Here is a 14,478-nt window from a genome sequence, read left to right on the forward strand (position 1 = left end):
TCAACCTTTTTCTGGCTCATTGGCTATTGTTAGTGTTTGTGCGGCCCCAGAAAATTTTTTTTCGGCCAATGCGGCCCAGGGAATCCAAAAGGTTGGACACCCCGCCTTACATCATTCCTGGCAGTCTTATAAATGGACATACTGTTAGCCCATTTTTTGTTTGTTTCTGATGGGCTTATTGAAGGGACAATTTTAGGGTCAGATGCACTCTGTGACCCAAATCAGCTATTTTGGGCCAAAGCGAAAACAGGAAAGAACTCAATGTGCTGGGGAGGGGGTGTCAAGAAAGAGGTAGTGCGATGACATTTCCAGCTTTCCCTCTGCACCTCCTTCCTCTCAGCTGTGAGCAGTTTTTTTTAAATTTATATCAACATGGGCCCCAATTTCTAGGTCTGTAGCAATATATATATATATTTTTTTCCCAATTCTTTATTCATTTTTTCATCTTACATCAAGTACACAATATTACATCAATTGAACTTACACATCACTTGAATTTCTTTCTATTATCATTTAAAAAAAATAAATTTACTCCCTCCACCACCCACCCTTCCCACAGATATTGTAATCAAAAATATCATATAAACATTACATTCATAATTATTGTTTAAACCTCTAATATAACTATATACCACCCCCCTTCCCCTAATTATAAATGTACTTTCAATGTAAAAAGGTGTCTAATCATTACAATAAATTATCAAAGGCCCCCAAATCTTTTTAAAATTATTATAATTTCCTTTTTGTATGGCACTATATATTAAAAAAAACAGTTGTTTGCAGAACACCTGATCATGATCAGAAGAAGGAATAAAGATATGGTTGAGATGGAGAAGAACACTGTCCAAAATAAGAAGGGGCCAAAAGAAAGGCGGGATTAGATTAGCCCATCTCTGAACTATACAATATAAGTCCTTAATTACAGGTAACTAAGATATCTCTAGAACCAGCAACTTTTCTTTAAAGTATAACATTGACACATTAATACCCTTTGTTTAAAGTTTGTCAAGATAAGTAAAACTATTATCATTATACCCTAGATCTAAAAAAAAAAGGAACTTCCATGAATTGTTGCAATTATTATCTGTATAAAAGGGAGAATGAGAGTTCAAGGTTAAGATTACATTACATAACTGGAAGAGCATTCATATTTTCCCCTCCCCAATCACACACACACACACGCCTGGCATACTTGACAGTTGTGGTTATCTTAAGCTTCCTGATGCCTGGTGTTGGGAACTGGCGTGAGTTCAGGTAAGAAATGTGCTGCACAGCCTTCTCAAATTGGTCAATGTCATTTCCTTCTAAGGCTAGCTGAGATTGGCTAGGATTGAAGAGTATCTGAAATGGTTCAAAAACAGATATCAGTCAAATGAGAGGCATTTTCTGGGGGGGGAAAAAAAAAAACCCCAACAAAAAAAACCTATCTGCAACTAGTGTCACTGTTACGTTTGTTATGATAACTCACTTTAAATGCACAGTCACTTAGGGGGAGTGTGGCGCAGTGGTTAAAGCAACAGCCTCAGCGCTTTGGGGCTGTGGGTTCAAACCCACGATGCACCTTGTGACCCTGGGCAAGTCACTTAATCCCCCCATTGCCCCAGGTACACTAGATAGATTGTGAGCCCACCGGGACAGACAGGGAAAATGCTTGAGTACCTGAATAAATTCATGTAAACCGTTCTGAGCTCTCCTGGGAGAACGGTATAGAAAATTGAATAAATAAATAAAATAAAGAAGCAAGACGAATTAAACATTTTAAATGTCTCCATTTTGTACTCTGAATAATACTGAACTTGAGTATACAAGAAGCAAAATTTGGACAGATCACAAAGATGCAAACCTTACTCAGGTAACCAAATTCAAGGCTTCCTCTAGTGTAGTCAAGGAAAACAAAAAGGTAAGCAAGTGTTCTCGGTAGCATGGAATATTGCTACTCCTTGGGTTTTGGCCAGGTACTAGTGATCTGGATTGACCACCGTGAGAATGGGCTACTGGGCTTGATGGACCATTGGTCTTGATGGACCATTGGTCTGACCCAGTAAGGCTATTCTTATGTTCTTATCTTCGGACTGCTAGTCAGACGGACTCAGACTTTAACCTTCGCCGCCACAAAAACATGCCACATGACCAGGGGCGGGAAACGCAGCCTGCACCCTGAAACCCAGAGGCACTTTTATTCAGGACACATACAGGCTGCGCTTAAACCCTTCCCTCTGAACAAAATAAAAAAAAGATGCAGAGTAGACGACTTCTGCACAGATTGCTTGCAGAAATTGAAACTATAGGGGTTTTTAATTCTCTAAGATAGGAGGAGCACATGCTCTGAAAAAGTGTTTGGATTTCTGCAACTCTTGGATTGCGGGAAGGGATTGAACACCTAGAGCACTGAAACCAGAAGGAACATAATAGAATATAATCACAACTAAAACCTTGAAAACTGCTTTACTGGTAGCAGGCAGTTAGAAGAAAGAAATGTGGAAAGTCTAAAGGGGATACCAGAGGTACAAGAATTTTACCTTCATGCCCTTGCCAATGCCATCAGCCACTTGCAAGTCCAGCCCCTCCTTGCAGGTATAGAGACAGTCTATCACCTTCTTGTTCTCCAGTTTACCAGAACGAATCATCAATCCAGCAAGACTGCCTCTGAAATACTGGACCATACGGAGTTCACCTCCTTTGAAAAAACATGAAAGGCTCATCAGTATTCCTATAGATTTTCTCTCTTCTTGGTGCTTGATTCCTGGCTGCTGGCAGTTATAACTTACATGCAAGTTAGTGCTTATCCAGCCCTGGCATTAGCTATGCAGTTATACTGAGCATGATGGAGGAATTAAATCATTACCATTATCATGCAGATGGCCTGCTGAGCAGCTGATCTCTGGCCATCCTGAGCTGTGTAGGTGGGATGAAAGGTAACTTGCACATGCACTGAGTGACTCTCATTATTTATATTGTTGGGTTTTTTTAACAGCTGTTGTTTAAATCAATCAGTTAGGAATACTATTATCAGATAAACTCTTATATGTACTCAGAATCTAAGTTAATACCTGGCTGAGAACAGTTTTGGTAGGTCTGCAATTTAAATAAATATAAATCTCATAATGTTATCCTGTATCATCAGACCAACACATTAAATATCACTTGACCATTCATCATTCACTATTTCATATATCTTATCCTTAATGTAGGATCAACAGTTCATTATGTTAACTAAATCATCAAGTCTCTATTTACATATTTTTAACTTTTAGAATCTATGCATAACAGTGCACTGCCTGTACTGATATTTAAACATAGTATGTCAGCTACTTATAGTGATGTGTTGGGAAAGAGAAGGTTTGTCTCAGCCAGTAATATGGAGCTGGCATAAGCCCCGTTATAAAGGAGCTACAGCACATCTCTAGTTTTTGTGGTGGGGGGGGGTAGGGGGGTTCTTCTTAACTATGAAATATAGTTCACTCTCAAAAGTATTTGTCAGGACAATTACCAAGAAATAAAGATAAAATGGTAACAAAATTAGTGTGTATTGCTGCTATAGTTAATACTCTCATTCCTTCAATCACCTAACGTACTAATTTGATAATTGTTCCACTATATAATTGAACTTCTGCTCTTGGAGTTCAAGTCTGAAGCATAAAGCTACAGCATTAGATCCAAAAGAGAGAAATCAAAATGATACTCATGTATTAAACATATGACTCATTTCTTTCTTTAATCTTACTAAAGTCTAATGTGGGAATATGTGTGTACATGTGTCCAGGTTCAATGAAAATACAAACACAAAAAGTAAATGGAAGAGGCCCAGGAAGCAAAGACTATGGCATCACAGGTGAACAGAACACAAGGCTGCATTTCATGCAAAAATGTAGGATGAATGCCTTAGCAATCTCAAAATAAAAAAAAAAGAAAAGTAGGGAAAACTCGTGCAACCTGTAGAGGTCTCAGTCACAAGATCAGTGTCATTCTCATTTCCTGTATACTCTGTGGAAAAGCAAGAAGGGAAAAACATGGAGAGGGGCCCAGTAATTAAGGAAGTATCAATGTACAAATGTCAAGAAAACAAATCAGGTGAAAAATACACATTACTATTAGAGCACCTTTCTCAGAGTTCATTGATTACTCTTGCTCTATTGTAATGAAGTCTACAGCTGGAGAAACCAACCGGGATTTTTTATTCACTGTCTATTGTTGAACTGAACACCTGTGGCACAAGACCAAACAAAGAAACAAGGAACAAAAGATGAACTAACTGGGCATAAAGAGGACTGCATATTTTAGGTAGGATGGTGAATCTTGGTAACTTGCTTCCAGCTCTATTACTGTCAGGGGTTAAAAAATAGAAGTGCTATCTTTTTTGGAATACTACAGGAGCAAAGTAAGATCACAGCACCAGAGAGAAAAGCTTTGCACTGCATAACAGAAATAAGAACATGAATCAAGAAGATTTAGTGTACAAATATAACATAGACTAAGCACAAAAATTAAATCCACAGCTTTACAGTGATTGTATCAACATTTTGTTTCATATTTTTCCAAGAGGCAGCAGCAAGTGTATGCAAAGTGAAGCAACCACATCCTGTTTAAACTCTAACAGTGGTCTATAAGTAGTCATCAGTCATGACACATTGGACCTCCAGAGCCCTCAGAATATTAAGGAAGACAATAAAATGAACACCTAACCCCCTTTCTATAAAAAGAACTCTACAAAAAGCTTAAAAAACTAGATTCCCTAAAAAGCATCATGAAAATGCTAGAAAACATTTTATTAGGAAATCTAGGCCTTTGAAAAATTCTCCCTTCCCACAGATCAACCTTAACAATGCCCCTTTGGTCAGTCCCACAGGGAACCATTAATCTTCTCAACCTTAGGCTCTCTTTTAGCCAAGCTATGCAGTCCAATATAAACTTAAAACACTGCCAAAGGAAACAGCTGGATTAATAACATTTCCTAGGATACCATATTAGAATTACTAATAACAGTTGTCCTGAGGTTTGTGTTAATCCTATTATATGAAGTAAGCAAACTCTGTGACCTTAAAAACATCTCTAAAGATTTTGATGCATTTCGGTCAATCTATGGTTTTTGTTGCGAGAAAGTGATTTAGCTAGGCCTGGAGTTTGGTAAAACTCATTGAGGAGGGATGAAAACTGGATTTTTCAGATGTTCCCACCTCCTCTTGGAGCCCATTGGTCAAACAAGGAAGCGTAGCCAGCCAATAGGCTGCAGGAAAAAACAAAACTGAAAGTTAAGGCACTGTCTGTGTAGCTACTGCTCCCACCTCCCTCTGCAGCCCATTGGCCAAACATTCCTAAGGAAGTTAGGTTTCAGAGAAAAACAAGTCTGAAGGTTGCTAAGGCACTGTCCTTGTAGTTACTGCTCCTGCCTCCCCCAGCTAAGGAAGCTAAGTCAGCTAATAGGCTATGGGAAAACCAGGACTGAATGATAATGTCTTCTCTGTAGCTTATTGGCTGGCTAAAGAAAAAAAAAAACCAAAACTGCAGTGTAGCTAAGGGGTTCTGAGGGAAAGATAGGCTGAGGGAAGAGATACGGAATGTAAAAGAGAGAACACAGTTGCAGTTAAAGCAAGCTGGGGGAGGCATGAACAGCAGCACATTGGTGAGATATTCCTAAGGAAGCTTACTCAGCCAATAGGCTAAAGGGAAACCCAGGACTGAACATTGATTTATCCTGTCTTTTTGCAGCTTATTGGCTGGCTAAGGAAGAAAACCTACAGCTAAAAGGTTGTAAGGGAAAGAGAGGCTAAAAGAAGACAAATGGAATGTAAAAGGGAGGACAGCAGAACCGTGGCCTGGGGGACAGTTTGGATATCAGTGACAGTGGTCTTGGGCAGGAGTTTGGAGTATTGGATAGCAGTGATAGTGGCCCTGGGGGGTGGGGAAAGATATTTTTTTTGCCGGCTAGTTGACAGTGCCAGTTGGTTGAATGCCAGTTAATCAGGATGCTACTGTACAAACAACAATGAAGCCCATTGCTGAGACATTCATAAGGAAGCTTAGCCAGCCAATAGGCTGCAGAGAAAAACAAAACTGAAGGTTGCTAAGGCAATCTCTGTAGCTACTGCTCCCGTCTTCTCCTGCAGCCTATTGCTCACACATTCCTAAGGAAGTTTAGCCAAACAATAGGCTGCAGGCAAAAGCCGAACTTTAGGATGATGCATCATAACCTATTGGTCCTGTCTCCTCTGCAGCTTATTGGCTGGCTAAGAAAGAAAACCTGCTAAGGGATTCTGTGCTGAGGGAACAGATATGGAATGTAAAATGAAGAATACAGCTGAAGATAATATAAACTGGGGATGCATGGAAACTGATATAAAGATAACTGCAGTTAATGCAAGCTGGGGGAGGCACAGACAGCAGCACATTGGTCAGACATTCCTAAGAAAGCTTAGTTAGCTAATAGGCTAGAAGGAAATCTAGAATTAAAGGTTGATATCTCATAATCCAAACAACCACCCAATCATAATCACACAGTCCACTTTCCCGAGCAAAGCTCGTGCTTCCAAGTACTTTCATATAATCAATATAACATATTGACTTAAAAAAAATTATCACTACCCGATGACTATGTATTTATGAATTATGTCCAACAATGAATAGCAGGATCCACATAAAGTAATAGAGCAGTAAGCAACTTAAATAAATACTGGGAAGAATAGGCCCTGAATTTCAATCTGCATTTTATCTGGAAATAAGAAAATTGCATTGTGATTTCATTGATAACAATATATTTTTAATTATTGCTTTAATTGCCTGGTAAAAGACATTGAAGCATCATAATTCTGGAAGCAGTATGTCAGATAGTTCTGTGCCATGGGTGCTTCTTATTCCTTCCTTTGTACATTACACTATACAAATTCCAGAGACTGTGGCACCTGTTACAAGAAAGCTATTAACCATCATCACCATGCCAAAGAGTTGTATGTGCACCAGAAACATATCACTAAACCTCTTATGTGCAATGATGGAGACAATAGAAATAAAAGCACCATGTGTTACTACAGTAACCAGAGTATTTTAGCCACTCTCGGTACCCAAGGAGGAAAGTGTGCAAGATGAAGGATAACAGCTGCTTACCTTGCCAACAAGCTCCTACTACGAGCTGAGTCTCAATCTGTGTTGGATGCAATGGGTAATCCTCTGTTACAGAGGAGGGATCATAAGAAACACCATCCACATAGAGAGCCACTGTGGGAAACTCAACATTCAACACATAATGATGCCATTCTTTGTCACATACCTACAAAAGGAAAAAAAAAAAAAATTAAAATCTCAGCTTTTCCTTATTTTCATGCTTCATTTTTGAGCCACAATAAAAGACATATTTAGAAGACAAACATTAAGCAAACCTTAAGAGAGTTCTTGTAGATTTTATTGACTCTAGTCTAGTCAAGTCATAAATATAATAATCACTAGGGCTGGCCCAAGAGCTACCAGACACCTTAGGTGAATTTTCATTCATGTGTCACCCTCCCTTGGGGCAGCTCAAGGTCCCCAAACTTCCCAGCAATTTCTCTTCTCTTCTCTAATCTCTCCATAGTTCAGCTTACCCTACCCCATCTCCAAAGGTTATTATTACCCCCTTCCCTTCCTAAATCCCCCCCAACATGACCAGCATTCTTATCCTCTCTATCTTGTCTCCAGAATCTCCCCCTTCTCTGCTACCACAGCCCTACTTTTCTTGGGATTAGTGCCCAAGAAAAGGATCTGGGTATCATCGTAGAAACTAGGATGATACCCAATGTGTGGCAGTGGCCAAAAAAGCAATCAGGATGCTAGGAATTATTAAAAAAGGGATAGTTAGCAAGACTAAGAATATTATAATGCCTCTGTGTCACTCCATGGTGCGACTTCACCTTGAGTATGAAGAAAGACTAAAACGGTTAGGACTCTTCAGCTTGGAAAAGAGACAATTGAGGGGAGATATGAATGAAGTCTACAAAATCCTGAGTGGAGTAGAACCAGTACAAGTGGATCGATTTTTCACTCCGTCAAAAATTACAAAGACTAGGGGACACTCTTGCTTGCTGCTGACCCAGTTCTGGTTCCAGGTCAGCCACGTGCAGCGTATGAGAGCCACTGTGCGCTGCCTAGCAAACAAGTGCAGCTGGAGCTGAAGATAAGCAGCAGCCAAGCCAGAAGGAAGATGGACATACGCTTGCAGGGGACACTAATTCTTCACAGACTTGCAAATGCGGACCGTCACCAGTTGGCGGACCAGCAGTTGAAGAACACTGATGTAGGGTATCAAGCAAAAAAGTAAAAAAAAAAAATTTCCAGTTCTGCCAGGCACGGAGGGCCATTGCATGTGCAGACCATCTACAGATGGTCTGCGCATGCGTCGGGATTGCTGGAGAGCAATCCGTGCGGTCAGTTGGGGGTGTAATTCTGATCGTCCTCATTTGCATGATGAGGGCAATTCATAAATCAGCCCCCCTGGCCACGGATCCGATCCGATCTGTGGCCTTTGTGAATCTAGCCCTTAGTCCCTTAAGAAGTTGCTATGTAGAGAAAAATGCTAAATATGAGAACAGACCTTCAGCACTTTGTTAAGCCACCTTCCTTTACATGGCCTTAAAATTTCATTTGAAAGGAATGTTGCTACAGGCTTTTTTCAGCTCACAGTTTAGCTCATATGAAAGACAGGAAAACATTATAAAATAAATAAAAAGTAGGATTAAAAACAAGAATACAAATTAAAACAAAGAGAAAGATTTGACACAGGGTTTCCTTTCCCTAGCTCCACTTTTGTTCCCCTCATCTCTTTCCCATCTCAAAGCACATTGTCTAAGAACACAGAAGGAAGCTCTGGTAATATGCATCATCACCCATTTACCTGGTCTAATTTCCAGTGGAACTCAGCTGGTTTATATATTCTCTCTTCTGAAGGATCTTGGCGGAAGAGGAAAATCAGTCGACAGTTGTGTACATAGAGAGAATAATGGTGACGATTCATATCTGCAAACAATCCAGAATTGTTAACGTCTATAGTAATCCCCCTGTAGAGCTGAGAGGATTAACTCGAAAAAACAAATGAAACTATATAGCAGAGACTAGCTAGGATAAATTATGTTGAGTATAAAACACCCTTCAGCAATTGTTGAAAAGCAAAGCTGCAAACCTGTAACAGGTGTAGTGCTCTATAAATAATAAATAATTAATAATTGTAGTAGTAGTTCTCCATAGACATCAGTATGACTCAGGTACACAAGTGGGTGATGTCACTTCATATGTACTAGAACAGAACAGCTTTCCCACAAGTTCATTTTATGAACTCTATTCTATTTTTTTATACAGGCAATCCCCTGGTTAAGAACGAGTTATATTTTTAAATTTTTCTTAAGTCAGATTTGTATGTAACTCAGAACTTATAGATTTTAAGATTCTTGCTTCTTACCTCTGCTCCCAGCTGACAAAAGGGCCAACTGCCCCTACCAGTGTTTCCCCTAAGGCAGTATTTTCCAACTTCTTTAAACCACATACCTCCTAAGTCTAACAAATATCAACTGAATACTCCCCCCCGCCCAAGCTCTACAGCAGACCTGCCCAAGCTCCGCTCCTGACCCCACCCCCTTAATAATATTACTAATTGTAATGCAATTTATTCCATTCATTTTTCATATATACACAATATAATCTTATTAACAATATTTAACGGTAGCCACAAAATTAAAAAAGCACATTGTACGCAGGGGGAGGTGTTTTCCAAAGAGGTCAAGGCAGATGACTTTAAAATATGCAATGTCATCTCAGGAACAGCTACAAAAAAAAAAAAAAAGGACAAATATAGGGTAAAATATAGACAGCAGATATGAATTCTCAAAACTGATGCATTTTGATCACTAAATTGAAAATCAAATCATTTTTCCTACCTTTGTTGTCTGGTGATGTTATTAGTCTGTGGTTGCAGTTCCTTCTGACTGTGCATCCAACATTTCTTTCTTTCTGAATCCTGCATGCTTCCCCTCCTCCGGACCTTATTCCCTTCCCCAACCAACATCTCTTTCTGTCCCTCCACGAATCCAACTTTTCTTCCTCTCTCCTCCACCCCATTGGCAACATCTCCCTTTCTCTCTCACTGTCCATCTGTCTTTCTCTCATCCCCTCCTTTGCTGCAAAGGGAGTGGGGAAAGAAAGAGAGAGAGATCCATGGTGCATCTCTCCCACCCCCTCTACTGCCACATCCAACATTCTCCCTCTCACCCCCCAGATCATGTGCAGCATCTTTCACCACTGCCCACCCCTCTTGCCCAACTTTTTACCTATCACCCCTCTCCAGCACTATGCCACACCTCTCCCCTCCATCACTATATCCAACATTCCTCCCCCTTGCATCCCCTTCAATCTCTTCCCTCTCCACCACCATATCCAATATTTTCTCCCTCTCATCCTTCTCTTCCCCATGCATCTCTACCTCTCTCCTCTCTCTCTCCCTATGTGCCACCACCTCTTTTCCTCTCACTCACACACTCATGCCCAACAATTCTCCCTTTCTGTTCCCTTCCATGCCCCAAGTTAGTGCCCCCCCTTCCGAGTCCCATGTTGCATTCCCTTCAAACTGTCCCTCTTCCCTCTCCACCACCATATCCAACATTTCCATCTCACATTCTTCTCTTCCCCATGTATCTCTTATAGAGATTGACACTAGCCATGGGTTACCCGCTGAAACCGGGAGGAAAACAACCTGGTTGCTGCAGGTACGGGGACAAGGCCATTCACTGCCCCGTGGAGAGGTGAACAGCCTTGTTCCCGCAGTTAAGTATTTTGTGTGCTTTGCCTCATATCACCCCTCCTGATCACACGGTCCAGCAACCCCCTATCTCCTTCCTCCCAATCGCAGAGGTCCGGGCATCTCCCTCCCTTTACCTTTGCTGGCGATTTTCATTTTTCTGTCTCCGAGCAGCCCGAGCCTTTAAACAAGTCACGCGTGGAAGCATGAAACGTCTCCTCTGACGCAACCGGAAACAGGAAGTTGCATCTGAGGAAAAGTTTCAATACACTGCAGATCATGAAATGTTGGCCATCGTCGGTTTTTTATTAATTCAGTGAGGAAGATGAAGAGAAGCTAGCATCATGATGTGAAGTTTTGCTCCACTTTAAAGCAAAAAGAAGTGTTGCTTGCTTTTGATTTTGGACTATCTTTTAAGTCACATTTAAGGGGTTGTTTCGCCTATGACCGGTGCTATTTAACTTATTTATAAATGATCTGGAAACTGGAATGATGAGTGAGGTGATTAAATTTGCAGATGACACTTAACTGTTCAAAGTTGTTAAAACGCATGTAGATTATGAAAAATTGCGCACCTTAGGAAATTGAAGACTGGGTGTCAAAATGGCAGATGAAATTTAATGTGGACAAATGCAAAGTGATGCACATTGGGAAGAATAACCTGAATCACAGTTACCGGATGCTATGGTCCACCTTGGGGGGTTAGCACCCAAGAAAGGGATCTGGGTGTCATTGTAAACAATACAATGAAACCTTCTGCCCAAAGTGCGGCGGCAGCCAAAAAAGCAAACAAGATACTAGGAATTATTAAAAAAGGGATGGTTAACAAAACTAAAGATATTATAATGCCTCTGTATCACTCCATGGTGCGACCTCACCTTGAGTATTGCATTTAATTCTGGTCTCCTTATCTCAAGATATGGCGGCACTAGAAAAGTTTCAAAGAAGAGTGACCAAGATGATAAAGGGGATGGAACTCCTCTCGTATGAGGAAAGACTAAAAAACTTAGGTCTCTTCAGCTTGGAAAAGAGACAGCTGAGGGGAGATATGATTGAAGTCTACAAAATCCTGAGTGGAGTAGAACGGGTACAAGTGGATTGGATTTTTCACTCCGTCAAAAAGTACTAAGACTAGGGGACACTCGATGAAACTGCAGGAAATACTTTTAAAACCAATAGGAAGAAATGTTTTTTCACTCAAGAGAATTGTTAAATTATGGAACGCGTTATCAGAAGTTGTGGTAAAAGCAGAAAGCGTAGCTGGTTGCTACCCTTTGGGTTTTGGGCCACTGTGAGAACGGGCCAGTGAACTTGATGGACCATTGGTCTGACCAAGTAAGGCTATTCTTATGTTCTTATGTGTGCTGTCGAAGAGCAGGAAGTCTGAGGGGTAGTCCTCTTATCCATGCAAAAGGATTGCTTCTGAATGAACTTGGGTTTCAAAGAGAACTCAGCCTTGGCTGGTCTATAACAATTGGAGTCCCAGAAGTGGAGACGAGCCTGTGAGGATCTAAAGGACCCCTTTGGCTTATCCTCTGGTCACTACTGTGCTCTGGAATAGAGAATGACAGTGTGACAAAATTTGTCACTGTCCTCGTCCTTGCGGATAACAGCGGGAAATAATCCCATGTCATTTTCTAGTGTCTATTTCAACCTCAGTCCTTCTACACCAGCATTCTTCAAAGCAAAGCTTGCGGGTCAATGATTGTGGTTATTCATACTCTGATTCTTCCTTCTCTCCTTAAAGAATGACATGAAGATGGTTTCCCGCAGTTATCCACAGGGACAGGAACGGTGATGAATTTTGTCACTGTGTCATTCTCTACTCTGGAATCTCCAAAATCTTTTATACATTTTTCCAAATCCTTGCCAAACAACAGGTTCCCTCTGAAAGGGAGCTTCATCAGCCTTTGTATGGAAATGGCATCTGCTGCCCAGTCCCAAAGCCATAAGAAACATCTAGATGTAACCACCAAAGACATTTGCTTAGCTGAGGTCCTAATAAGATTGTATAGGGCATCCGCTGGATATGCCAGGCCAAACTCAATATCCAGAAATTCTGGAGGCAGTGCAGAAGCAGATTCCACCACTGGGTCCGTAATCTGTTGCACCCAGCTGCCTATAAAGCCAGTGCTGAAACTCAAAGGATATTTTCAATGAAGCTTCAAGCTTTCTATCTTGAACATCCTTTAGGACAACCCCACCCTCCTCTGGGAGGGTGGTATTTTCAGTGACCACTGCCAAAAGTGCATCGACTCATGGTATCCAGAATCTATCATGTTTCTCCTGAGATACCAGATAAAGTCCAGCTATAGACTTGGCTACCTGAAGACCTGCATCCGGTGTAGACCACTGAACTGAAATCAACTCCTATATTGCCTCATGCACTGGAAAGGCTTTGGGAGGCCTTCTAGTACTAGCCATCCTAGGACTGATAGAAGCTGACAGCTGAGAATCAGGAGAGGAGGTATTAAGACTCTGGATAAGCCTTAGTAATAAAGGCAGTCAGTTCTTCTCTATGAAACACTCTCACCACCATGGGATCATCAGCCTCGATGGGCAATATTTCTTCCTCTTCAAGACCCTCTGCCCAAGCCTCTACAGGGGACTCTGCCCTTTCCTTCAGGGAATGAGAAGAAGATGGGAGACAAAGAGGCCATCTCAGAAGAAGAAATCAGCCACCTGCACTTAGCTGAAAAGTCTCCCTGCAAAGACTGCATTTGAGCCTGATGATCATCAGAAGCCTGTATAGAAGTCATAGGAGAAACAGCTCCTGACATCTGAGCCCCTAACCCCTTCAGCAAATATGCTCAATGAAGCAGCAAAATAAACTCTAGGGAAAAGGTTTCTGCCGGAGAAAGAGAGACAGATGCTGGCCTAACCCCTCAACTGGGTTTGCTGAAGAGACTTGCCACCAAATCGAAGGTAGCACTGAAACCGCGTAACACCAGCTGAGTCCTGTGCTATGGTAGCAGAAACTAAGGCAGCAGTCCTGTGCTATGGTAGCAGAAACTACGAGGTGACACCAGGAAATTCATTTTCACTGAAAGGGTGGTTGATCGCTGGAATAGTCTTCCACTACAGGTGATTGAGGCCAGCAGCGTGCCAGATTTTAAGGCCAAATGGGATCGGCACATGGGATCTATTCACAGGGCAAAGGTAGGGGAGGGACATTAGGGTGGGCAGACTAGATGGGCCATGGCCCTTATCTGCCGTCTATTTCTATGTTTCTAAACCTGTGCTTTCAAAATAGCCACAGGAGACATAGTTAAATGCAGGCACTCTTACCCCCCAAGAAATAAGTGGACCCTCAGCTGCCATCGTGTTGTCCCCTGTCGGCGACTCAGAACAGTCGCTCAAGCACATTCCTGTCAGTGTTTGCCACCTTCTGTAGCATAAACACCTTTTTACCTACTGTCACCGTGAGCTCCAAAGCCGTGCTAGATCCAATGGAAAGTAAAATTTTTAAAGAAACTGAAACTGAAATAGGAAGTCCAGAATCAAGTCTTATACTACTAAATGGACCTTGCTTCCATTAGAGTCAGCAGAAGGGCTAATTCAGCTGTGCTTTTTTAATCTTTTTTTTTTCTTTTGTCAATGGGAAAGGAAACACATAAAAGCAGAGTGTACCCCAAACAAAGGGTGGGGAAGGGATCTGGGAGGACCAAGTGTATCCCCATAAAGCTAGCACAGAACAGCCAGAGCACCCCTTAGTTCAACTGTCTTAG

At 41.4% G+C, this 14,478-nt stretch overlaps 1 protein-coding gene across 5 annotated transcripts in view; it reads right to left on the reverse strand.

The window, feature by feature from the left end:
• Nucleotides 1–14,478, reverse strand: part of CLSTN1 (calsyntenin 1) — a 117,862-nt gene that overhangs the window by 30,468 nt on the left and 72,916 nt on the right. For 3 of the 5 annotated variants that reach the window (XM_033921645.1, XM_033921643.1, XM_033921648.1), the window contains 5 exons: nucleotides 8,858–8,979; nucleotides 7,099–7,261; nucleotides 3,934–3,984; nucleotides 2,520–2,677; nucleotides 1,193–1,341 (listed from right to left, as the gene is read on the reverse strand). In XM_033921645.1, coding sequence (XP_033777536.1) covers nucleotides 1,193–1,341; nucleotides 2,520–2,677; nucleotides 3,934–3,984; nucleotides 7,099–7,261; nucleotides 8,858–8,979 — 643 coding nt within the window. The remainder of the gene's footprint in view (nucleotides 1–1,192; nucleotides 1,342–2,519; nucleotides 2,678–3,933; nucleotides 3,985–7,098; nucleotides 7,262–8,857; nucleotides 8,980–14,478) is intronic. The other 2 variants (XM_033921647.1, XM_033921646.1) reach the window with 1 other exon arrangement.

Source organism: Geotrypetes seraphini, chromosome 15, assembly GCF_902459505.1.
Source record: "Geotrypetes seraphini chromosome 15, aGeoSer1.1, whole genome shotgun sequence".
Taxonomy (NCBI): domain Eukaryota; kingdom Metazoa; phylum Chordata; class Amphibia; order Gymnophiona; family Dermophiidae; genus Geotrypetes; species Geotrypetes seraphini.